The sequence below is a fragment of the Asparagus officinalis genome, chromosome 6, assembly GCF_001876935.1.
Source record: "Asparagus officinalis chromosome 6, Aspof.V1, whole genome shotgun sequence".
NCBI classification, from domain to species: domain Eukaryota; kingdom Viridiplantae; phylum Streptophyta; class Magnoliopsida; order Asparagales; family Asparagaceae; genus Asparagus; species Asparagus officinalis.
The window spans coordinates 33,876,000-33,902,838 of NC_033799.1; the positions used below are offsets into that span (position 1 = coordinate 33,876,000).

The 26,839-nt window shown below is 38.9% G+C and overlaps 1 protein-coding gene across 5 annotated transcripts in view; it reads right to left on the reverse strand.

Annotated features, from left to right (window-relative positions):
* Nucleotides 1-11,813, reverse strand: part of LOC109845168 (2-oxoglutarate-Fe(II) type oxidoreductase) — a 36,528-nt gene extending 24,715 nt beyond the window's left edge. For 3 of the 5 annotated variants that reach the window (XR_002248239.1, XR_002248240.1, XM_020414382.1), the window contains exons 1-7: nt 11,651-11,813; nt 11,368-11,563; nt 7,594-7,692; nt 6,504-6,555; nt 4,119-4,258; nt 3,940-4,040; nt 3,787-3,845 (exon numbers count right to left, since the gene is read on the reverse strand). Coding sequence is in view for 3 of the 5 variants with exons in the window: in XM_020414382.1 (XP_020269971.1) it covers nt 3,787-3,845; nt 3,940-4,040; nt 4,119-4,258; nt 6,504-6,555; nt 7,594-7,692; nt 11,368-11,563; nt 11,651-11,728 (725 nt within the window). In the remaining 2 variants the exon portion in view is untranslated. The remainder of the gene's footprint in view (nt 1-3,786; nt 3,846-3,939; nt 4,041-4,118; nt 4,259-6,503; nt 6,556-7,593; nt 7,693-11,367; nt 11,564-11,650) is intronic. The other 2 variants (XM_020414379.1, XM_020414380.1) reach the window with 2 other exon arrangements.

Consider the following 26,839-nt stretch of genomic DNA (forward strand, 5'->3'; position numbering starts at 1 on the left):
TCTCTCTCTCGAGATCGGCTCGTCCCCGTCCTCGTTGGCTCGTCGCTGCTAGGTCAATCTCTCTCTCGATCTCTTCGTCTCTCTCTCCCGATCTCTCGATCTCTTTGTCTCTCTCGACCGATCTCTTCGTCTCTCTCTCTCTCTCTTCGTCTCTCTCTGGATCTCTTCATCTTTCTCTCTCTCTCTCTGATTCTCTCTCTCTCTCTGAATCTGTCTCTCTTTCTCTCTGAATATACATATGAAGATTTTATTGTTTTCAAGTGAATTTATTGTTAATTAAATTAGGGTTCCATTTAATTAGGGTTATTATTACATTTTAAATTTATCTATATATAATAATATTATTAAAAAAAACTAGTCGTGTCGTCGTGTCCTATTTTTTTGGGTTTTGTTGTGTCCGTGTCCGTGTCGTGTCTGTGTCCGTGTCCGTGCTTCATAGCCCATGCCCAAAGAAATAAAAGGAAAATCTTTTACGTTTGGATGGTAAAGTTTCTATACCACTAAAAGAACGTTTACAAATTTTTTATGAGTCTCTAGATTTCTTTTCCATGTTTGTATAGTTATTCAATTACCATAAGGTACACCTGCTAATAATCCTAGCCGTTTTTAAGAAGCTTCACTGTGATCTAAAAATGTCCTTCTGAAAGTCAAGAAATAAACTGTCAGCAGTCTTAGACTTGAAATGTTAATTTGTAGGGATTTGTATTGAGTTGACTCTTAGTGTAGTAACGGAATTGGCAGATTTGCGAATGGTGAGGGTCCACCTCACCTAGCACATGTTGATTTAGTTATTCCCCTTATTTCTAATATATATTATTAGTTATTGACCTTATTTCTAATACATATTTATCACCAATAAATACCTAAAAGTAACAACTTTCGTTATTTGGGATCAATCATTGGTAATAATGGTGAGATTGAGGATGATGTTGCCCATCAATTCAAATCATCATGGTCAAAATGGAGGAGTGCTTCGAGAGTCTTATGTGATTGTAGAATACCTATGAGACTAAAGAGAAAATTCTATAAAACAATTATAAGACCAACAGTGCTTTTTGGGTCTGAATGTTGGCCAACTAAGAAACAACATGTGCAAAAAATAAATATAGCAGAAATGAGAATTTCACGATGGTATTATAGGTATACATTAAAATAGAGGATAAGAAACAAGTGCATTCGCCTTAAATTAGAGGTTGCTCCAACTGAGGATAAAATGAGAGAGAATACACTAAGGTGGTTTGGTCATATACAACGGAGACCTCTTAGTGCACAAGTTAGGAAATGTGATAATATTGTAGTTAATGAGACAAAGAGATCTAGAGGTAAAGCGAAAAGAACTTGGTTAGGAGCAATTAAGAAGGATATGATAATAGTTAATTTAATGGAGGAGATGACTCATAACAGAACGAAACGGAAGAATAGGATTCATGTAGCCCGCCCTAAATATTTGAGATAAAAGCTTTGTTGTTGTTATAATATGAGGACAAATAACATCATTAGTACTAAAAAGTTAAATTCAGGAGCATTTTACAAAAGAGCATTTCTTATTTCATAAGTTATTTTTTGGTGTTTTTGCCTACACCCCAAAGTTTTACCACCATTTATTTTTAAACACACTTACTTCTATATATACCCATACACCCAAAAAAAACTCTTTTTTAAGCCCAAAACTTCAAATACATTTATACTTATTCAATATTTACAAAGGAAAAATCAAAAACCCCAACAATGCTCGTCTTCTTCATCCTCTCTCGTTACTAACTCATTATTCCCCTTCTTATTTTCTCTACTCGCTCCTCTTTTTGGTTGGTCTCCCTCCCGTCTTCTCTACCACCCCTCCTCCCTCTCCTCCATAGCTGCATCCCTCTCTCCCCCTAAACATCTTTTCTCCTTCATCTCACCATGGACTTACATCATCATCTCCTATCTCTCCTAATAAATCTTCTCCTGTTATTCTCACAATAGAAAGAAACACCCACCAAGTTACATTTATTCCTATCATATAACAATTTATTGCATATGTTATAGCACCTTAAGTTGTAAGTATAGCAACTTAAGCTGTAAGTATAAGATGTAAGCACATGATGATGATGAGAAAGTGGAGGAGGTGGATGGTTGGAGAAGTGAAATGAGAGGGCGGAGGAGATGGAGGAGAGCGGCAGAGTGGGTGGTGGGAGGCCCAAAAAAAAGGGATAGAGAGAATGGAGACAGTGAGAAGAGGGAGAATAATTGATTATGGGTAAAGAAAGAGGAGGAAGAAGACAAGGAAATATTAGGGCTTTTTATTTTTATTTTGTAAATATTGAATATATTGAGTAAATATAAAATGTATTCAATGTTTTAGACTTAAAGACAAAAAGAGAATTTTTTGGGAATATAGGTATATATAGAACTGAGTTTAAAAATAAATGAGGGTAGAATTTTGGGTTTAAAGGCAAAACCCCCCTTTTTTCTTCCTGAATTAAAATATCCAACTTTATTTATGAATATAGTGGTCAGATTTTTCTCCTTATAAGTTATAACAAACGGTCAAGATAAAAAAGGCTATACATCTTAAATTATATCTAATGTGATGTGAATAGAACACAAAAGAATCACATGATTTCCCCCGTCATCTTAACTCCTTTCTAGTGGAGAATTCTGTTGGCCCTCCCTGGCTACCGTAGCTTAAACTGTATCACAACACAAGTTAGGTAATTTTTTCCTTGCTCACCAGGCTAATTGCTCTTGAAGATTGTACAACAATTCCCCCTCCAGCCAATAGTTGCTCATTCAGGAATTTGACACTAAAGTATTTAGGATTGAGGTTTCATGTCAGGTTGCTACCCTGCTACAAAGTTTAGTTATCCTTTCCATATAACCTTCTCCTCATATAGCTATCCGTTAATCCAATTTTCTTCAGAAAAGAGCTGCCATGATAAAGGTGATGATATAAAAAACATCAGGATAGTACTCTAGTCATATTTGTGTAGATCCATGTAAACATCGCTTTGGTTCATGAAATAACCAAGACAAACTTAACAACAATACACTGAAGAGGTTCAGATATATTTTTTATTAGTGTTCACCAATTCACTGCGACCCGCTCGAATTTCGATTCAGTTCTTCCATACCTATTCACGAGGTGAACCTAATAAGGTTTGCAAAAATTGGCAGCAGAAAATAGAAGTAAAGAACTAATGTTTAAATTGATTAACTGAGCTCTTTGTGTATAAAGCTAATATTCAGACTTTTCTCAATAAACTTATTTGCAGTTTTCAATGCATACATTATAACATTTGAAGTTTGAACTTTGTTTGCTTCACACAGTCAGAACAGCAGCCGTGACCTTACCAGGAACAGAGTGGTGATATTTTTTGCAAAGTTTTAGTTTTGTCTTTGGAGAGGAAAGAGTATAGAGGATGAGAGTTTGTCCGTAATTGATCAATTTGGTTATTAATGATAACTAACTTTAATACCAAAAAGAAAAAGGTAATCGTGATCTTAAACTAAGTAGATTGCCTTGCATGTTTTCGAAGATGACTATTACCATAATCCATAGTTTTGCCTGACTTCAAATGTACATGACTAATTGTCAGAATGGCATAATACTGCTCTCAAGTGTATACCGACACCAAATGCCAACCCAATTAAGTGTACCCCTTTCAAATCACATATAATGTAGGCACAAAGCATACAAAAAACTGCTTGCAGTGATATAATAGCACACTGGTATATATGCATATGCAAAGAACTTGGACCAAGACAAATGCATAAACTCGCTAGTTTATAGTTGATAGAACTAACCCTTTTACTGGTGCTACATATTCCCATATCCGAGGTTTAGCATCCCTATCCTTGCATATCTGGGACAATCACGAGAGAAGAAATATTCTCTAAATATGTAAGAACAAGAGGAGTCGTATAGGCAAAAGTGAGCAATCTTTAACCAGAGGTTACCTGTAGACCCACTACATCATCTGTTGCCAAAAGAGTTATCAAACCATAATCAGAATGTGCTCCAGCTCCATATATTCCCCTTCCTGGATTGGAAACTTTGCCTGGTAATGAAAAAGGATGACCTTTAGGACATTAAATGCATCATCCGGAGGCACACACAGAAGAACTCAAGGCATAACCTGTAACTGATCTTACACCTTCATAGTGTAGGAGTCTCAGTACTGCAATGGGATCACCAAGCATTTCTGGTTTATCAAAGAAGCCAGCTTCCAAGTCAAGTGCAAGAGCTATGATCCGAGCGACTTCTCTTGCAACCGTCCTGTATATTATAGATATGTGTTTTCATATAAAGTGGGGAGTCAATCAATTCTAATGCAAACTCATACGCTGAATAATGCAGAAATTGAAAGGCCATGCAAGCTTTCTTCTAGCAGATTAGCAAATGTATGGTATATGCACGATTAATCAAAAACATGAACATCATCAATGTCTCCTAGGTATCATTCAGTCAGTTTCCATCCATACAACTAGGATAGAGCAGATCCCTGCTTTTTTGGAGAATTCAGGGGCCTTAACCAAAATTAACATTGACCATAGACACAAACTGATGTGTACATGATTAAAAGCTACGGAAACATTCAAGAGGACCCAAGAAGATCATATCTGAAGGGAACAAGTTTATTCATGACCACTGAAGCAGCATGAGGTTTTTTTTAAGCAAAATCCGTTGGTACAAATCAATGTTTAGGGAGGTACATATCTGCAATAAAGTGGATGCTTCTATAGAATGATAATATTCTAAGAACATATTCATATTATTGCTTCGCTCAATTTATAATATATAGGTACATTTCAACTCACTTTGCTTTATTTAAGCTACGCGATTGTATGAAATGTTTTAAAAAGCGCCTGCCTAGGCGTGCACCTAAGCCTAGGCGATACCTCAGCCGCCCGCCTAGCGCCTAGCGGTTAGGCAATACCTAGGCTGCTCACCTAGGTTTTGGGAGCACCTAGGGAAGCATGGTCTGCCTACATGGATTGCACCCTTTAAACCTTGATCGCGATTTTCTCCGTTACAGCCTCCATGTCCTCCAATCTCCTACTATAAACACCTCCTCTACCTCCTCCGATCCTCAGTAAAACCTAATCCACCACCACTGAAGAAATATGCCTAGATGCCAGTCAAGCGCCAAAAAGTTTTTCTATAATGTTGGCATTTACTATGAACAATGGTAATGAAAAATAAAAAATAGGAAAAACACCTAGGCTCCCACATACTAGGCTCTAGGCGTCATGTCCAATGCCTAGGCCGCATAGAGCTTTATGTAACCTTGATTTTATGAACAAACAAACAATAAACACAAAGATCAGGCCTAAAATATTAAGAAAGACGATAAGCAAAGTAAAACAGAACCCAAACTGTTTACTAAAAAAGAATATTAATAATGATATTGATACCTGCATTTGGAAAACGTCCAGAAACAAGTTGATTGTGAGGTACATTAAAGTTTGGGTGGACTCATGAACTTGGCAAAGTAAGCTGTAATTAGTTCTGCACCAACAAGGACAATGATACCCCCATACTCTCTTAAGTTCCCTAGTTTAACGTCGAATTGAGTCCCAAACTTATTAATCATTCTATCTACACAGATCTAATTAGGTGGATATTGCTGAAGTACCCAAAAGTGACAAAGAACATTCATCATTCATAACCGCAGGTTTCTGCGGAGAGGGCAGTGTTGAAGGAACATGGAAGTGACCAAGTAATTAGTAGTGCAGATAAGTGACCAGATCGTCAGAATATGAATATGATAGTACCTGCAAGTGAAGAAAAGAGAAGTCCAAGGTATTCGCCTTACTTGATCATAGTCCTTTCTCATTCTTTCACCTTCCTCTGCGCTTTTCTCTAAGAGTGAAACTCTAGCTAGGACCAAACAGGTGTTGGCCACAACCATTTCAAAACAGCTTAGTTGTTTCAGTTTCAGATCACTTTTTCTGCTAAATTTTTTCCCTCTTGGCCATATATTTCTCAGACCATTAAGCTGAATAGATGAAGCTCTTGTGCATACTATAATATAACCACTCCTTTTCCTTGCATTATGTTTGTGGTATATTCATCTTAACAAAATCAGACTCTGCAATGGCTCCATAAGCTCAACTCTCATCAAATTTATCTGACCTATATACTGAAGCACAAGGGTAACTTCCTAGCATGATATGATCATTCTTTATTTTTTTTAATCTTGACCATGAAGCATAAAGCTAACTTACTCTTGATATTAATTACGTTTGAAATTTAAAACTCTAGTATGAGCATCCTAAAAGCAGCTTTTGTTTTCAAAATATTCCATCCTCGTCATTTAATAATTAAATGACAATATCTTGTTTACCAGATACCTTTCATAAATGATAAATATTCAAAGAACAATAATAACGATCAAATGGGACATCTTGGTCTATCAAGTTTAATCTAGCTTCAAATACCCGTCATACTTTTGCTAATTTGGTGAAAGATGAGAAAACACATGAAGCAGGAAGATATTAAAAAAATAAAAGAAACTCACAATGCCTCTTTGTGATATTGCTCCATAGTCTGCCTCCATCCAGGTAATAAATCTAATTGTTACCAAAAAACAGGCACCAAAGTGGAGTTAGTGCAGCTTCAAGAAAATTATTCAAATAAAACAACAGTTCCTATTAATACACCATTTCACCTATGAAACAGATATGTAATAAACAAAAAGGATGGCATTCTCTAATATATCGCAAATAACCACTTAGGCTAAGAAGATGTCTGCATAAAATGCAAGGGTTGACAAAATTTAGGTTGTGACTGCGGAGATCTAGTACCCTGCATTTTTCCTGCTTTCTGAGCTAATAGAGACAGTTCTCAAGCTTCAGCTCCAACTGTAGAGACAAGCAACAAAATAATGTGGTGGTACTTAATGAAACATATTATATATCTCAGATAGATCAAAGTCAAGCCGTTGGAGTTCATAATATCCAATAGAATGGAGAACCAAGACAAATATATCGACTAGTTTCCCTAAACATGGAAACATATGTATAGCAATATGTAATAATTGCAACACTTATAAGAAACACAAAATCCTGGTAAGATCATAAATATAAACCAACACACGCCATTTGTTTCTGTTTGTTCTTTGGGTCTTAATTTCCATCGAGGTGAGTATGACTCCTAACAGTTTACCTCAGGACACTGTTCTGTCCTAGTCAAGGATGACTTGGAGGAATTCTCCTTGCATGAACTTAAGTTCCATCACCATAAAAAAAGATGCTCCTATGCAGGACGTCAAAACTGTCAAATAGGAGTCCTCTCAGAACTGCCTGTATGCGAGCGTGAGGTTCTGAGCTTTACACTGGGAGAGAGAAAATTACACATTTGTCCCCTATCCGATCCATGTAAGACTCAGAACCATCTGCTCGTATGCAGGCGGTTCTGAGAAAACTCAACTCGAAATTGTCTAGTAACTGGTTGCAACTCGTGGAATTGAACAAAAGTTGATGACAGGTCAAAGAAACTTAGTCAATTCCCTGTGAAGACTTCTCATCTTCTAAATCATGCTCTAGAAACCAACCAGATTTTGATCCAAAAATAAATGCAAAATAATCATAATAAATTCAAATGCGTACCTTCAGAAGGCCACAAATTTGGTCCAAAAAATGGTTTTTGTGCTTGTGGATCGTCTTCAGATACTTCAACTCCAATATAGTATCCTTCTTTATAGTCACCTGCAAGCAGAAGGGAAAATCTCAAATTAGATCCATATATCAACATAAAAAAGAAATGAAAAAGTAGATATTTTCCGTAGTCATATGATTTAACCTTGGATCAACAGGAGGCATGTATTTTCCTATTACGGATATGAATATACTAGGAGGATTCGTCATTATCAATAGATGATATATGTGACATGCAACAATATTCTAGAGCTATTTGACTAACTGAGCATAAACCAAGTTTCTCAAAACCAAAAGTTTGTAAATATCCACTGAACTATTTTAGCTTCTAGTATTTCATCCCATTCTTTTAACGCCTCGTTTGGTACGCGGGAATGAGTGATAATGGAATGCAATTCCAACTCTTTATTCATGCGTACCAAATATGATGTATTTTTAGACGCTAGAATTGCTATTCCCACTTCTTATCAATTCCCACTTTATGTGGGAATTGTTATTCCCAACCATTTGACAAAGAATTAATATTCCCACTTAAGTGGGAATAAAATAAACAAATAATTTCCGATTATACCCTCATTAAAAGATACGAATATATATAAATTCCCATATGAAAAATAATTTCTATAGAAATAATATCATTAGCTGCTCGTACAAATATATAAATAGATGTAAATATTAAAATATTATTCTTTGTTCGACTTTACTGTAGTTCCATCGAGTCTGTAGTAGAAAAAAATCTCATTCTCATCTTCGGCTCGATGCGACTCGGTTAGGTAACCATTATTTCTTTTTAAAATATGTATGTGTAGCTAATCTTTACCTAATCTTTACAGCAATTTTTTATCTTTTGACTACTCAGTTGCGTAATCTATTAGCAATTAGGTTAGTAAATATTTGATCGTTGGATGTATGATTTGAAGTTCCATTGAAGCATATGTGCCTAATCTTTTCAGTGATTTTTTCAAAGCACTCACAACAAGAAATAATGTGCTTAATTAATGAGATTAGAACTTTATATTTTGATTAGAGGTTAACATGTTTTCTATTCCTTCAAACTTTCTAGGTTAACATATTTTTTACTCCTAATCAATTGTTTGAAAGTTAAAGGAGCATTTGAAATTTCATAGAAATTTTATATACAGACTAAAAGTTAACATGTTTTTCTAATCCTTCAAATTTTAGTGTTTTCTTCTGATCTCTCTCTTCATGCATGCACATGGAATTCAGTCATAAATCATGCAGCATGCATATAGATTTCAGTCTATTATATATGTTTGTGCATAGTGATGCTAGTAGCATTAGTCGCTCGTACACGTAGTAGACATGTAGCGTTAAAAGTTAGAAATGTGGAATTATAATTATTTATAATCAAAAATAGTTTCTATGAAAAATATTTTTTAATTAGTAAACGAAAAGTCCAAAATTGTTGCTGAGGCGGTGTACCAAAATATAACTATCAACTGAAAAATAATTTCTATAAGAAAAAAAATGTCATTTCTATAAAACTTATTTTTCTAAAAAATAAATTATTTAGCCATTTTTAAAATATTTTTATCTTTTAGAATTCTGTGTTTTTGTAAGGGCATTATTAGAAAACTAAATTTTATTCTCACTTGTGAACAAATAATACCAAACATGGGAATGAGAATAAGATTGTCATTCCCGTTTCATTCTCTAAATGCGCTCAAACATGATAATGAGAATGCACATTCCATTATCATATCAATTCCATTTCATTCCTACATTCTTTCCATTCTCACTTGACTCCAATCCCGCGTACCAAACGAGGCGTAAACGAAAAGTGCAAGAATTCTCAAAACATTAAATCTTGGCTTCTTAAACAATGCAAAAGTTTTTTATAAGCATCTAAGGACATGGTTTTCATAATCCCCTTAAACTCCTTAACCAAGTTATTCTTACATAAATTTGAAGCCCAATTTAACAGATCCCTTAAGAAATTGTAATCTACAGTTGGCATTAACAATCCTCTGTCCTGGACACTTGATTCTTTTTTCTATGCTCCTCTTTCTCTCAGCCATCTCTTTTTATTTCAAAACCTTAAAATCCTAACCTACTCTTATAGTTCAAAACCTTAAACTCCTTTCTCTGTTTCTTATCTGTCTATTGGTGTACTTTTTAGGATAAGTTCTAAATGTGTTAAATCTCCTCTGGTTTACTAATCTGGGTCCGAATAATTTGGGATGTAGTTTAGAATTATAAAAGCACAATGCAGTTCCCGTGAATGTTTTTAGCAGCCCTTCTCTTTAATTCTATTTTTGTCTTCTTTGTTCATTTTCTCAAAGGGTCCACTACTATTTTGGATCCTCTCTTGTGTAACCTTTTAGTGGATGGTCCAAAGACATTAGTCTTAATCATTGTAGTGGAAACATTGCTAATTATGCAACCTTTTAGTGGATGGTTCTAGTACTTTGTGTCACTCTTCATCCTCTTTTAAACACGTCATAACAGCTATGAAGAACCTGTCACTTCTATCATTAAGCCATGCCAGATGTGTTGGAGTCCTTGTTGTGCTACTCATTATTGTTTTATGTGAACCTTGATAGAATATCCAGCATTCATAAGCCAAAGTTGTGTCATTTCCATATTAGCATGCTGCATATTAACATCCGTGCCCGTTTACGATTTGGATTGATTTCCTAAATTCTCAAGTTAAATTCTTATCTACTATGGTATTTTAACATTAGGTTTTTTTCAAGTCCTAGTTACAGACTTTAGTTTTTGGATAACAAAGGGGTTTCCAAGTGAACATGGCCTCACACATTACCAGAATAATACTACATAAAAGTCAAACCAGTCCACTTAATAGCAGAAAAACTACAAATAAAGCGCTTAGGCTGAACTATATTATCTAAAATTTAATTTCCTAAGTCTCATATTAATCCAAAATTCAGTCACAGGGCATTAAATAATCACCAGAAAATATATAATTAAATATATAATTTTAAAAAAAAAGTTTTTTTTATAAACCCAAAGTTTTTACCTAGATTTATTTTAAACCGACCTACTTTAAAAATCATTCTTAAATCCAAAACAGCAGTACTGAACTATTTTTAAAAACAAGTATAGCATATTAAACCAAATATTGCAACTTAGACCCAAATAGTTACTTACGCAACCAATATAGCAACTTAAACAACTGAAACAGAAACTGGCGTTTAAAAAAATAAAGGCTTAATGCCCCCCCCACCCGCCCCCCCCCCCCCCGCCCCTGCACAACCAAAATAACTTTCAGGGTTTGCTATATAAATACCCCTTAATGCCCCCCCCCCCCCCGCCCCTGCCAAACCAAAATAACTTCAGGTTTGTATGAAATTTACCCCTGCAAACCAAAATAACTTTCAGGGAATGAGGGTGAAGGGAAGTTAGGGGAACCATTCACCTCCATTCACCTTGTTTGGGAACACTTAGGAGGTGAAGTTAATTCACCTCCATTCACCTTGGTTCACCCCCTAATAGTATAAAAATTGTTACCTCCCAAATTGGGGTGTAACCAAGGGGAAGAGAATTCCCTTCCCTTCCCTTCATTTCCCTTCCCTTCCCTTCACTCAGTTTCCCTTAACTTCCCTTCATCCCCTACGAATCCAAACAGGCCCTAAATGTTAGTCCAAAATCTAAACTTTTGTCATAGGACACTCAAACAGTTCAAATCAATCCAAAGTGTCAGCAAAAACCCTAAAATAAATTCCCCAAAACAAAAATACCAACCATTGACTTGATTTTCTTGATCAAGGAGCTCATCCAGAATCGGCGTGTAACCTCGATGCTTCTCATTTCTAAGAAGCTTCATCTTCTCATCGTGCGGCAAATCGAAAAACCTCTTGCTTTGAGCAAAAACCTCGTCCATAAACTCTTGACTAATCCCGTGATCGACCACATAGAAGAACCCACAGTCCAAACAAGCCTGATTTGAGTTCAACAGGGAAACCCTAAATTCAAAATTTTCAAAAAAACTGGGGACAAAATTGAAGAAAAAGTTGAAATCCATTACCTGTTTGAGTAGGGCAACCGATTTCCCGACGTCGGGCTCTGAGAGGCTGATGCAGTTCAGGGCCGTCGTCGTCGCCATTGCTATTTCTCTCCCTCTTACTCTCTCTCTAGTTTCTCTCTCTCTCTCGCTCTGTTTTCGGGTTTTTATTCGGAGGAGACGAAGAAAAATAAAGCGGCGGCAAATGGGCCCTTATGAATAAGGGAAGGAAAACGGTACATGCAGACCTTTTGCCACACCTCGGGTGAGGACCCCTCTCTTGCTACAGTATAAGAGGCCCGTTTAAGATTTTTTTAAAAAATCTAAAAATTTTAAGTGGGCCCCCTGTACTGTAGCGAGAGATGGGGGTGTGGCAGAGGATGTGCATGTAGCGCCACTCATAAGAGAAAAGTGGGGGATGATTAGCTAACAAGGAAAACTTCAGTTGCACACCCTAGTTGATTTTGATTTTGATTTTAGTTGATTTTCATTTTGATTTTCTATTAAGCCCTTTAAATTTAGTGGCACCCCCATAGGCTTCGAGCGTATCTACTCCTCTATACAAATGGGAGAACCTAAGATTTACTATTCATGATACAATAATGCTACAGTAACATTTATTTTGGTATTATTACTATAGTAAACAGGAACTGTATACCGTGACATTTTTTTGAAAGAATAACTGTAGCAAAGTAAAAATTTAAAAATATTACTGTAGTATTTAAAAATCAGGATTACTGTAGCGGGAAAAAAATGATATGTCGTGCTTTGTACAGTGTTCACGACTAGTACTTTATATATCAAGATGAGGGATTGAAGGATTTAGATCTTCTTAGGTACCAAAAATTAGTAATGAGAATATTATATTTTTAATTCTAACCGTTGATTGTTTAATAAATTTTTATGATTTTTCAGTGTAAATTAAGACTCGGTATAGTTCACCACATGACAAGAGTTACATTTGAAATGGATCACAATCATTCATAACAGTCCATTGATAACCAATGGATTCAATTAAAAACAGTAATCTCTCTATTACCTTTTTTATTTTAGCTGAAATAGTTCAAATCCCGAATTATAGCTAAATTCCTAGCACTTTTCCTGTGGGGAGGCAGAATACTGCCCTGGGTGGCGATTGCTCAACGGCCCACTGAACCGACCCGACTCTTCATGGGTTCGGGTTGGGCCATAATATTCTGTCGGTAGCAATTCAGTCGTAGCTGTAAACCATTCGAAAGTGTTTGAACAATTCATTAAAATATTCTCACAGGTCGGAGAAGTGCAACTTATAGTTACATGAATAATTGGCATTAGCTCCACATTATTTATTGTAGAACTTAGCTATGTTGTACCATCGATATAGATTATAGCCGAAATGATAATAATAAACCATAAATACTGTAGCAGCAAAAAGCAACTTGCAATACTGGCTCTTTTGGTTGTCTTCCTCTCCCCTGTGCACAAAACAATTGTTCCATTTAATCCATAAATGGTCCTCATAGTCATGAATAGCCCAAGTAATTTTTAATCATAGCAACTTTGTTTGATTGATCAGCTTTAATGTAGGGTGCTTTAGAAGAACTCAAAGATCAACATGTCGAACCATGAGATTTTGTCAAGAAAGATGAGCATCCTGGACGTGTACGCCTTAGGGGAAGGGGTGTAACTCAAACTATACTTCAAAACAAAGATAATTGCAAATCCATATGCATGATCATGTTCCAGAGTATATTGTTCAAGCTATACCATAAAAGGTTGAAAAGGAGATGACAAAAAAGTTTGAGGCATAGAAGGTAGAAATGCTTCATTAACGTTTCGCTGAACTCTTGACAGATACATTTGGACAAACTGATCCTTCAGGTATTGCAAGACTTTAGCACGCACAAGGTCTCTTGAGGAAGCTAATAGTTCCCCAGAAGATGTTCATGCTCATTCCTCTAGAAACCGTCAAAATCCCCGACACAAGGTAATTTTTACATTGTACTTGTATCTCTTTTCTACGTTGGATCTCATGCCTCCAATGTCACACATCAGTCTCTCCATATCGTCGTGACTGTAACAAGAATCCTCGTCAGGTTCAACACTAACACCTGCATCAACTCCAAGAGATCCTCGTCAGGTTTAACACTAACAGCTGCATCGACTCCAGAATTCCCTCGTACTTCAACTTCAGAGGTTCATCTAAACCTCCAGATAAAACCTCATACTCAATTTCATAATCAGATTCGTCAGCTGTTATTTCTTTCAAGAGCAGCACAATACCAATAGTGAGAGACTAAGTTGACATAGAACATTATGATTGATTGTAGTAATTCAAACTGTTGTAGTGTCATTTGATTGTTAACATTTGAAGTTCTTCTTAGCAATTTCCAGTGGCAAGGAAGCAGTTGGTAGCACATATATAGTTGGGTTTCGTCGTAATTGCAATTGGTAGAATTAAGAATAAACAGTTCATGGAGAATGATCAAGACTGTTGTTATGTTCTAGGTAAAAATAATGCCTGACTATGATTGATCAAAACAAGGTTGATAATCTAACCCAACTGTAGGTTGTGTGCTTAGATTCTCTTGTGACTTACTATTAGTATAACTTGAGGAGTTGTTTTCAAGTCTAGACTGAAAGATTCTTTCAGTATCCGTATCTGCAATCGATCTGTGCTCGTTACAGCTGATAGTTTTATTAGATGTTGTTGTGAAAACGGCGAAGGAATTGTGAAAAACGTGAAGAATAACTCAAAACAGACTCCACCACACCCTGGGTGGTAGAATCTGTCCTGCACCACACCCTCTGCCACACCCATGGTGCAGGGTGTGGCAGACTCGTTTTTAGAATCCCAATCAGTTTGGGATTGTGTTTTGCTATAAATAGAGACACGTTTTTTAGGGTTTCCTAGGCTTGGTTTAGGCTTTGATTAAGCATTGATTGGGGGCTATTTGGAGCACAAAAAGAGGTATTTTTGAGCTATTCGTTTAGGGTTTTATTTGGAGAGATTAAGAGTTTTGTTGGTGAGATTAGTTTGTTCCTTCGAGTGATTTGTAATCTCAGTTTGTACTCTTTCTCTATTAGTGAAAACCCCATCCCCCCTTGCCCCGTGGACGTAGGCAACTTGCCGAACCACGTTAAAATTGGTGTTTTGTTTGTGCATTGATATTTGGTTCGTTTGGCTCTCTTGGATTGGCGTTTGGTTTGGTTCCTCGACACAGCTTCAGGCACAACAAGTGGTATCAGAGCTCGGGCAACGCTTGGGTTATTTGGAGGAGTAGATCGCTTTGGAAGTTCATCTAAGGCTTCGTTTGGTGATAAAGGTGGGATCTTTTTAGTAAAAATCTCGTCTTTTTCAGTTTGGATCTATTTCTCGTTTGTTTCCGCATTGGTTTGGTGGTGTTTTGAGGATTATGGCCGAGAAAGAAGGAGTTGTGGGCAGTACTTCCGGCGTGAAGACCGTCCAAAGCTTGAATATCCACTCAATGAAGATTGATGTGGAAAAGTTCAATGGCACAAACAATTTTGGACTTTGGCGATGCGAAGTCATGGATGCGCTCAACGCGCAAAATTTGGAAGATACGTTGGAGTTGGACGGGAAACCGGACAACATTGATGAGAAGGTTTGGAAAAAGATGAATCGAACGGCGTGTGGTGTGATTAGGTCTTGTCTCACTCAAGATCTAAAGTATGATGTGATCAATGAGACTTCTGCAAAGAAGATTTGGGAGATCCTTGAGAGCAAGTATTTGACCAAGAGTGTGGAGAATCGCTTGCATTTGAAGAGGAGGCTTTACCGCTTCCAGTTGAAGAAAGGAACCTCCATTGGTGATCACATGAACCACTACACGAAGCTTCTTGCGGATTTGGCGAATGTGGATGTTAAGATTGAAGATGAGGACAAGGCGTTGTTGCTATTGAGTTCCTTGCCTGACGAGGAATATGAGACCTTCGTTCTTACTCTTATTAATGGGAAGGCATCTCTTTCGTATAGTGAGGTCACCGCTGCACTTGTGAATTATCAGCTTCGAAAGAAGGATAAGGAGACTTCGTTTGAGCCGGTAGCGGGGGCGTTGGTCGCAAGAGCAAAGGGTCCAAACCGTAGTGGGAGGTCGCAGTCTAGAGGGGCACATCTTGGAGTTCGTAAGAATCAATGTGCCTTTTGCAAAGAAGATGGACATTGGAAAGCCGATTGCCCAAAGTTAGTTGATCGAGCCGGGAAGAATAAGGGAAAAGCTATTCAAGCTTCAGAGGCGAATGTTGTCAAGGCTAGTGGCAACGATTCAGATTCGGATTCTTCGGGCTACTCGTTATCTGCACTGCCGTCAGTTTGTGTTGCCTACTCTACAGAGTGGATGTTGGATTCGGGGGCTACATACCACATTTGCCCTAGGAGGGATTGGTTCTCCAGCTTTCAGGAGTTGAAAGGAGGGGATTTCATGCTCATGGGGAATGATCACAAATGCTCTATTGGTGGTATCGGTACCGTTCGGATCAGGATGAGTGACGGGGTGATTCGGGAGTTGGTTGGAGTGAGGTTCGTTCCTCAGTTGAAGAAGAACATTATTTCACTTGGAGCTTTGGAGGCAGCAGCCTATAAGGTGACCTTGGCGGATGCACGCTTGAAGGTTACATTTGGGTCCATGATTGTGATGAATGGCGTCAGAAGGAGCAATTTGTACTATTTGCTTGGGAGCACGGTGATTGATAGGGAGATGACGACTTCATCAGATTCGGCTAGACTGTGGCATTGTTTGGTGCTGGGGTATATGATTGGTAATGTCGTGCATTGGTTGTTGAGGAGTGCTATGACCTGCAGATTGAAGTCCTGTGAGCACATTAGGATGAGCGAGACCGTGGTGGAGTTTGGCACTTCTATCCATCGAGCGAGGGGTCTTTTTGGAGGTGTTCAGTCAGGCATTTGGGGGCCTTCCAAGGAGGCATCATTGGGAGGTAATCGTATCTTGGTTTCCACAGTTGGTGATTGTTCTAGGCATTATTGGGTCGCGACCAGTTCCCGTTGGTGTAAAGTCCTAGAAGTCAACAACAATTGGAAGAAGTGTATTGGCAGAAAGGTAACTCATTGTTTCAGCTTTGGTAGGGGTCCTTTCTTGCGTTGGTGCCGAGCTCACGGCAATAGGAGACACTTCATTGGTGTGGAGACTTTGGGGCGACGAGATGAGATGACAGTTTCGATGGGTCGTTCCTTTCTGGAGGAGGATCGGCGTTTGATGTCGAGCATTGGCATTGGTGTGCGGGCTTCGACATATTTGGGTCATCTTATGCATAGGTCGCCGACTGCTGCTTTAGGAGTTATTAGATCTGGTGGAGCTGCTTCAGATTTTGGGTCGCGTCGGATATTTGGATACCCAGCATTTGGTCACATCGTGGATGTGAGATTGGATCCGATTGCGCGTTTGGGGTTCGGAGGCTCAGTTGATTATCGTTTGGGAGCTTCTGATTTTGTTCTGAGCAGGTATGTCACTTTACTCCACATACTCCAGGTCATTCTGTATTATTTGGGACTTCAGCTGAGGTGACACAGCGTGAAGATCATTTGGTTTTGGATGCAGATGACGTGTTGATTGATTTGAGTGCAGCTGATAGGCGCAGTTTGGACATGGCCATTGGTTCACCTCAAATGGAGGTGTTTGATTTGTATCAGTTTGGGGCCGCTATTAGTTGCAGATCCGTTGGCGATATTGGGGAAGAGTTGCAGACTTTTCTATTTGTTTGAGGGCCTTTGGAGGCCGTTTGGGTGAACTACGTGAATGCTTGATTCCTTGGGCAAGAGGATACGTAGGCAGTCAGTTTTGATGCAGCCGATTTGGTGAGTAGATACCGACGTTTGGGTGAGTGTTCGCACTCCCGTTTGGGTCTCGACTTGTGTGGATGGAGTCCGTTGTCATGAGTCTGTTGTCATGGCGTACTGGATGCAACAAGTGAGGCATTTGTTTTGGTTGGTGTCGGCTCAGTGTTGGGAACACTTCGCCGAGGTGGAGAATTGTGAAAACGGCGAAGGAATTGTGAAAAACGTGAAGAATAACTCAAAACAGACTCCACCACACCCTGGTGTGGTGTCTGCCATGGGTGTGGTAGAATCTGTCCTGCACCACACCCTCTGCCACACCCACGGTGCAGGGTGTGGCAGAATCTGTCCTGCACCACACCCTCTGCCACACCCATGGTGTAGGGTGTGGCAGACTCGTTTTTAGAATCCCAATCAGGTTGGGATTGTGTTTTGCTATAAATAGAGACACGTTTTTTAGGGTTTCCTAGGCTTGGTTTAGGCTTTGATTAAGCATTGATTGGGGGCTATTTGGAGCACAAAAAGAGTTTTATTTGGAGAGATTAAGAGTTTTGTTGGTGAGATTAGTTTGTTCCTTCGAGTGATTTGTAATCTCAGTTTGTACTCTTTCTCTATTAGTGAAAACCCCATCCCCCTTGCCCCGTGGACGTAGGCAACTTGCCGAACCACGTTAAAATTGGTGTTTTGTTTGTGCATTGATATTTGGTTCGTTTGGCTCTCTTGGATTGGCGTTTGGTTTGGTTCCTCGACACAGCTTCAGGCACAACAGTTGTAACTATAAATTATGTTCTAAAGTCCACATAATTCGTAGAGCTTTTTCACTACTGACGAATTTATGAGATGAGTGTCTGGTTGTCTGTTGTTGGTAAGAATGTGTTGGGGGTTCGAAACAATCAAATCGAACCCTTGCCCTTCCGGACCTTATTAGAAAGTTGAGCAAGAAAGAAATTCACCACAAATCAAAGATAAAAAACTTGCAGAAATAAGAACAAGGTAGAACACACGAATTTAACGAGGTTCGGCAACATGCCTACATCCTCGGGAGCCACTCCATACAATCTCTTTGATTAATTAAAGAAGGAATACAAGCACTCAAACAATGGATTAATCTCTCTGAGATTCTCTCTCTCTTTTCTCTCTTTCTGATGGTTTTTCACGTTCTTAATTCAAAACAAATTAGGAAACTGCCAGCTTGACTTGTGGTCGACCGCCGAACTAGTCGCGGTAGACCGGATAAACGACAGAAACCCAAAACGCCTACAGGGTATCTCCGGTCGATCGCAGAACCCATCGCGGTCGACCACGAAAAGTCCATAGACTTTTCTCAGTCACGTGCACGTTCGCGGTCAACCTCCGAGAGCACCGCGGTCGACCTCCGAGAGCACCGCAGTCGACCGTACTGTAGTTTTCCCCTTCGTTTTGGTTCATCTTCTTGATTCCAGCTTCGGCTTCAGCTTTGGGTCTACACTTAGACTAATAATCTCCCACTTGGAGACCAAAGCGCCATCAGCGAGTTCACTCAAACTCTTCCCTTCTTCGCAAGTATCTTCTCCTCCCTGGAAAATCCTTTCTTCAATCATCAACATCCCGACGATCTTGCCGATCCTCATAGTGTGGCTCCGCCTTCATCTTTTACTCGTGAAGGCCAACTGAAGTTACGCCCAACTCCAGTTTCTTAATGGTGACTGTCTTCGTCAACATGTCCACTGGATTTTGACTCCTCAAAATCTTCATTAAGTGTAACTTTCCGTCTTCAATCAGTGAGCGTATGAAATGGTATCGTACGTCGATGTGCTTCGTTCTGGCATGATAAACTAGATTCTTGGCAAGATGTATAGCGCTCTGGCTATCACAATAAAGAAATCATCTCCCTTGCTTCAGATTCAACTCTTCCAAGCACCCGTTCAACCAGATCATCTCCTTACTTGCTTCAGTCACCGCGACATACTCAGCCTCGGTTGTAGATAAAGTCACAATCTTCTGCAGACGTGAGACCCAGCTCATTGCTGTCGACGCTAAGGTATAAACATACCCTATGGTGCTTCGCCTCGTATCATGATCACCAGTGAAGTCCGCATCCACGTATCCCTACAGCACCAGCTCCTTCCTCCTAAAACATAATGGCTTGTTTGTTGTTCCTCTCAAGTACCACAATATCCACTTTACGGCCTCCCAATACTGCTTTCTTAGATTGCTTGCAAACCTGCTCACAACTCCCACTGCATGGGCAATGTCCGGCCTCGTGTAAATCATCGCGTACATAAGACTCTCAATGACTGAAGAATATAGCACCTTGCTCATATGCTCTCTCTCTCTCTCTCTCTCTCTCTCTCTCTCTCTCTCTCTCTCTCTCTCTCTCTGCATTTGTCTTAGGCAATTGCTCCTCAGATAACTTGAACTGACTTCCAATGGGTGTGCTAACAACCTTAGCATTCTGCATATTGAACCTCTGAAGTACCTTCTCGATATATTCAGCTTGGCTCAAGCTCAACGTCCCTTCAGCTTCATCCCTACTGATTTGCATTCCTAGAATCTGCTTTATTGTACCCAGATCCTTCATTATAAACTCCTTTACCAGTTGCTTCTTCAAACTGTTTATCTCCTCTAAACACGGTCCTGCTACTAACATGTCATCAACATATAATAACAATATACTTCAAACTGTTTATCTCCTCTAAACACGGTCCTGCTACTAACATGTCATCAACATATAATAACAATATAATAAAGCTGGACTCGAACCTCTTGAAATAGCAGCAATGATCCGAATTGCATCTTCTGTAGCCATTGTTTTGCATGAAGTTATCAAACTCCTTGTACTACTGTCTCGGAGCCTGTTTCAAACCATATAAGCTCTTCTTGAGCTTGCACACCATCTCTTCCTTTCCTTCTTCAATGAAGCTAACAGGTTACTTCATGTAGATTTCTTCATTCAAGTCATCATGAAAAAAGACAGTCTTCACATCTAACTGCTCAAGGAAGAGGTCTTCTGCAGTTACAAAGCTCAACACCACCCTAATGGTTGTGAGCTTTACAATAGGAAAAAATATCTCCGTGTAGTCCACTCCTTCCCGCTGCTGGAACCCCTTTACAACTAATCTGGCCTTAAACCTCTTGCTTCCATCACTCTCTTGCTTGACCCGATAAACACATTTGTTATGCAAGGCCTTTTTCTATGCAAATAGCTGGACTAATTCTCATGTCTCATTAGTGAGTAGAGAATCCATCTCCTCGTGCATCGCATGCTCCCACTGTTGAGATTCACTCACTTGTATAGCCTCCTGATAGCACTTCGGTTCACCGCTATCTGTCAACAATAAGGAATTAAGAGATGAAAGATATCTAGGGTTCGGTTTGGGTACCCTGGATGACCTCCTAAGCTCCACGCCATGGATAGTTGCTTATGCACGTGGAGCCTCCTTCGTTCTTCGGTCAGAACAAACATCATCACCCCTATCTGGGAGTTCCTCTAAATCCATGTACTCTGATCCACCTGCATCCGAAGTGCTGCTCTCACTGCTTTGACTATCCTTGGTATTTTTCCTGTCCTTGTACATCACCTCCTCATTAAATATGACGTCTCGGCTCCTGATGATCTTCCTGTTCTTCTCATCCCAAAGACGATACCCGAACTTATCAATGTCATATCCAATGAATGTGCACTTCTGTGGCTTAGCCTCTAGTTTGTCCCTGACATGGTCACTAATATGAACATAAGTCACAACCAAATACCCGCAAATGTGAGAGATTTATCTTCTTTCCACTCCGAACCTCCTCTGAAATCCCAAAATCCAATGGAACTGATGGCACATGATTAATAAGGTAAGCCACTGTATGCACCCCGTCTAAAATATCTTAGGCAGACCTGTATGTAATCGCATGCCCTTGGCACGCTCCGTCAAGGTCCTGTTCATCCTCTCCGCAAATGTCGTTCTGCTGCGTCATCCCTCGAGTAGTCCTCTCTAAGCGAATATCATTTGTAGCACAGAATCTCTTGAACTCTTCCATCTCGTATTCTCCATCATTGTCTGCTCTTAGACACTTCACCTTCAGATCTGTCTCGTTCTCTACCATGATGGCCTTCCACTTCATGAAGACTCCGAACACCTCTGACTTGTGCTTCATGAAATAAACTCACACTTTCCTCGAGTGATAATCGATAAAGGTGACATAGTATCTCGAACCACCAAAAGAAGACACACTGGCTGGACCCCATACATCTGTATGAATTAACTCTAGCTTCTGAGTCTTAGGTGACCTTCCATCCTTCTGGAAACTAACCCTCTTCTAATTCCCAAAGATGTAGTCTTCACAAACCCTGACTTCCACGGAGTCGATCCCGGTTAGCTTTCCCTGTGAATGTAAGATCTTCATCCCCTTCTCGCTCATATACACTAGCCTGTTGTGTCATAGATCTGTACTTTCTTTACCAGCTGCAATTACGAGCGTGTCACTCACATGTGAGGTGAGGTAAAGAGTCCCTAATTTGTTGCCTCGGGCAACTACCATCGTACCGTTGGAGATTCTCCATGAATCCCCTGTGAATGTCGAAACATAGCCTTCTGCTCCAATCTGTCCCATCGAAACAAGATTCATCTTCAGCTTCGGTACGTGTCTCACGTTCTTCAAGTTCCACTTAGAACCCTTCATTTGAATCTACACATCGCTCTTTCCAACAATATTACAGGGCTCATTGTCCCCCAAATACACTTTTTCAAAGTCCCCTGCTACATAATTCTGAAGAATCTTCTTATTAGTAGTGGAGTGGAAAGAGACTCCTGAGTTGATGACCCCAAGAATCCGAATTGCTGTCCATAGCAAGGATCAAAGCATCCTGCACGATATGAGCCTCCTGCTCACTCGCATCCTTCTTTGGACTCTTACAGACTGAAGACATATGACCCTCCTGGTCGCAGTTTTAATACTTTCCTTTGATAGGCCTAACCTTCAAGTTCGACCTCTTTTTCACTAACTTCGACCGATTTCTGTTCTAGTTCCCTTTCTTCTGGCTTCTGCCTCTCTGCTCGAAGTTTAGGGCTAAACCTGAACCTTCTGATTCGGACGCTTTTCTTCTGACCTCTTCGGATAGAATCATACTGACCAGCTCACTCAGCTTCAACTTTTCTTCCGTGTCGAATTGCTGATTGTCGTCACACAACCTGCCCAGCTATCCGACAACTACGATAGTAAAAGGGCATGTACTTTGTCATCGAACGTGATGTCTACAGAGATAATCTGATCAACAATTGTGTTGAACTCGCTGAGGTGCATTGTGAAGGACCATCATTTTGTCATCTTGAGGTTGAAAAGAGTTTTTATCAGATGCACATTGTTTGCTACAGACGGTTGCTCGTAAATCTTCACGAGCACTTCCATAAGCCCTACCATCGTCTTCTCCTTCAAGATATTGTAGGCTACTGTCTTGACGAGCGACAACCGGATTTGCCCTAGAGCCTTCCTATCCAGTATCTCCCAATCATCATCTGACTCCTCTTTCTTCTATCTCTTATCATTGCCCATCAACGGGTGATACAAGTCCTTCTAGTACAGATAGTCCTCCATCTGTGAATTCCAGTAGGCTAAGTCTGAACCGTCAAACTTCTCGATCTTAGATTTGATTTCTTCTGCCATAGCTTTCTCACAAATTGCTGAACGAATGTCTGATACCAGTTGTTGGGGTTCGAAACAATCAAATCGAACCATTGCCCTTTCGGACCTTGTTAGAAAGTTGAGCAAGAAAGAAATTCACCATAAATCAAAGATAAAAAACTTATAGAAATAAGAACAAGGGAGAACACACGAATTTAACGAGGTTCGTCATCGGGAGCCACACCACATAATCTCTTTGATTAATTGAAGAAGGAATATAAGCACTCAAACAAGGAATTAATCTCTCTAAGATTCTCTCTCTCTTTTCTCTCTTTCTGATGGTTTTTCATGTTCTTATTAGCCCTAGAAAACATATATATATATATCCGGTCGACCACAGAACCCATCGTGGTCGATCGTGAAAAGTCTAGAGACTTTTCTCAGTCGCGTGCACATTCGCGGTCGACCGCCGAGAGCACCGCGGTCGATCGTACTGCAGTTTTTCTGTTTCTTTCGTTTTACTTCATCTTCTTGATTCCAGCTTCGGTTTCAGCTTTGGGTCTACACTTAGACTAACAGAATGTACTTTAGTGATCGATGATGTGAATTCCTAAATACAACTGTGTTGGATTCAAAATTTCTACTATTAATAACCAAGCAGATTAATTATATGTATAAATAATTATTTGTTTTTCGCTCATTTGACTTGGTGTATTAACCTCTCAATATGGTGTGATTTTATTAATTAGAGCTTATTTTCTTAGCACTAAGATACGTTCTTTCAATTCTTATGCAATATGCTTATCTTTTTATATCAACATATGCAAGAAAACACATGAAGATCCATGCTTATTGCTCTTTGTGGGATTTGTTTGTGATGAAGATTTAGAACTTAATTGTCTCAATAGACCTTTTTACCTTTTGATTTAGTAGTAGACTCTTTGTTTTAATCATGGAGGAATAGTGATATGTACTTTGGACAAAAGCAAAAACTGGTGATGAATCTCAATCCTATTGCTATAATGTTGTTCTTCGCTGTAATGAATTGTTCATTATGTTAAGACTAAAGTTTGGTTAGTTTGTATGTAAAACTTGTACTATTGTTTCTTTGTTTGTGATATTACAAAATAAGTAAAAATCGCTGCCATGTAGGGGGTAGCATTTGATTTTTTTTTTTAAATTGCATGCCTAAACTTTTACCATTGCTCTACCAATTGTTACCCTTGCTATATGTAAAATTAGGAAAACAACGGTTCCCCTTGCCATCAAACCGTTCCCATAGATTCAATTTGAAAACTAATATACCCTTGCAATAAGAATGTCACAAAAGCTTCAAAGAAAACACATTCTCATTGCCATAAAACCGTTCCCATATCTTCAAAATGCACCGTTCTCATATCTCTATAATCGGTACCATAGCTTAAACGTAGAACCGTCCCCATAGTGCAACCGTCCCCCTATGACAGCAACGAGAACAGTTTATGAACCGCTCTAATGAGATTACCATCTATCGCATTAGACCAAAGAGAACGCCGGTATTCGAGTTGGATTGCTGAACCGTTACCGTAGATTGTTACGCGACGGTTCTTGTATCTAGTGGGATCGATGGTTTGCAACCGCGCGTTCCGATAGACCTGAAATATGGTAGTGTTTAAACCAACATGGATAGGATTTTAATTGACGAACCGTACTACTCTAGTGTCTTTGTAGATTGTCAGGAAAAACTCCAAAATAAATCTTTATCCAATAGAAATAAAATAAAGTAGAAATAAAATGAGTTGGCCTGTGGGGGTACAATCGCGTAAACACTGCCCTAGAAAGACATATATCCACCCTCGAGCAGGCATTTCACGGCGATCCATCTCCCAGCCGTAAAGACATCCTGATAAAGACTAGCAGCCAAACTTGTAGCAGCGACAATTCCTGTCTCTGCTCGATGGACGCTTGGGATGCCCGTAACAAATAAAAAATAGGAAAAGTGGAAGAAGATGGAAAAGAAGCTCTCATTCGAGGAGTGTTCCTGTACCGAACCCCATAATTGCCTCCTCATGTGCACAATAAAACTGAACAACATTTAACATTAACCTCAAACAAACACCAAAAAAAAAAAAAAAAAATCTCGGTTGAAAAATCAAACTGAATATTAATTAAAATAAAATCACCAAATAAGGAAGCTCAAGCTTTTTATATAATTAATCCAACAGGAAAAGATTCCTCGAGGAAATCTCCTCCGAAGTCGCGCATCCCTTTGAAAGGCTGAACCGTCTTCTCCGGAAAAAAAAAATAATAAGTTTTTTTCTCATTTCTTCAAACGTCACAATCAATACATCCAATCTCTGGAACCTCTTCATCAATCCACAAAGTCTAGGGAAGCGACTGCCTAATGACACTCTCTTTTTGATTGGAAGCGTGTTACATGTAGAAAACAGGAATAATTGCAGTTACAGTTACGTGCCATATAATTTCCCCTGCTTCGCACTAATATATCTTCACTTGCTTTTGATGGCACTTGTATATCTTAATGTATTTAAAATTTGTACTTATATACTATCACTCTTTTAGGCAGCACTTATATATCCTAAAGTTTTTTAAACGCGCACTTAAATATTCTAAAGCTTTTAAATTGACACTTAGACACCCTTTAGTTATTAAAACTTGTACTTGGATACCCTCAAGTTTTTCATAAATGAGGGTAGTTAGGTACAAGTGTTAAAAATTTTAAGGTCCTTAAATGCAAGTTTTATAAACTTCAAGGTAAAAAAAATGAGAGCGTGTAAACGCAAGGTTTAAAACTTTAATATTTAACTGCAATTAAGCCTAGAAAAGGTAAAGATTGCGTCTTGCTTTTAACTGGTCCTTTTTAATTCTTTTCTAAATAATGGCGAAGAGTACATAACACCTTGAGCTTTGAGGGGTTTTGCACATAAACCCCCTCAAACTTTATTTAATTCTTTAACGCTTCTAAACTTGTCTCATTTCAATCCTCTCCCCTTCCCCCCAAGTAACACCAAGTTTGACAATTTACGTGCCGTTGTGCCAACCTTGCGACAGCAAAAGATGAAAGCACATCTAAGTTTATTAAAATTGTCCCTTTATTAAAAAAAAAAGGTCTGAAAACTATATTTAAAAAAAAAAGGATAGTTTGATCATCTTATCACTAACCGGTAACTCTATTTTAAGGAGTACAGGAGACGCCCCAAAGTTTACGACTGTTAATTGGATTATTGGAATAAATAAAGATCTTAAGGCTTATATTAAAAAATCTCCAAAGTTTATGGTTGAGTGAGATTTACCCAAAGTTAAATTTCAGCACAAGCTTTTAAAAGTAGGTAGGGTCAAGAAGAAGGCAACGCCGCATATTTTTTTCTTAGTGGAAAAAATTGGGACACGTGTTTCAATCACAAAAAGGAGCGTCTAAGTGGCAGTCGCTTTAAGTGATGAAAAAGATACCATAGAGGCTGACACATCACCAACCATACTCCCTCTTTTTCTACAGTATAGGGGACTCTACATGTGATTTTTTTAAAAAAATCACATGTGGGACCTCCTGTACTGTAAAGAGAAAGGGAGTATAGTTAATGGTGTGTCTTAGAGTGTGCCTGTAGAGCATCTGGTGATGAAATAAGTCTTAGACTGTATCTTTCGATGTACGTCCGTGAGGTGAGAAATTAAGCACCGTATCTCTTATATTAGCAGCGACAAAAGTCAACTTGCTAAAATGGGCTTATTAAAATATTTAAAATTGTAATGAGAGGAATAAATTTGACGTTTGAGTACTGAAAGGGGAAAGGCGGAAAGAGAATGCCGCATGTCGGCGGTGGGCATCTATCATG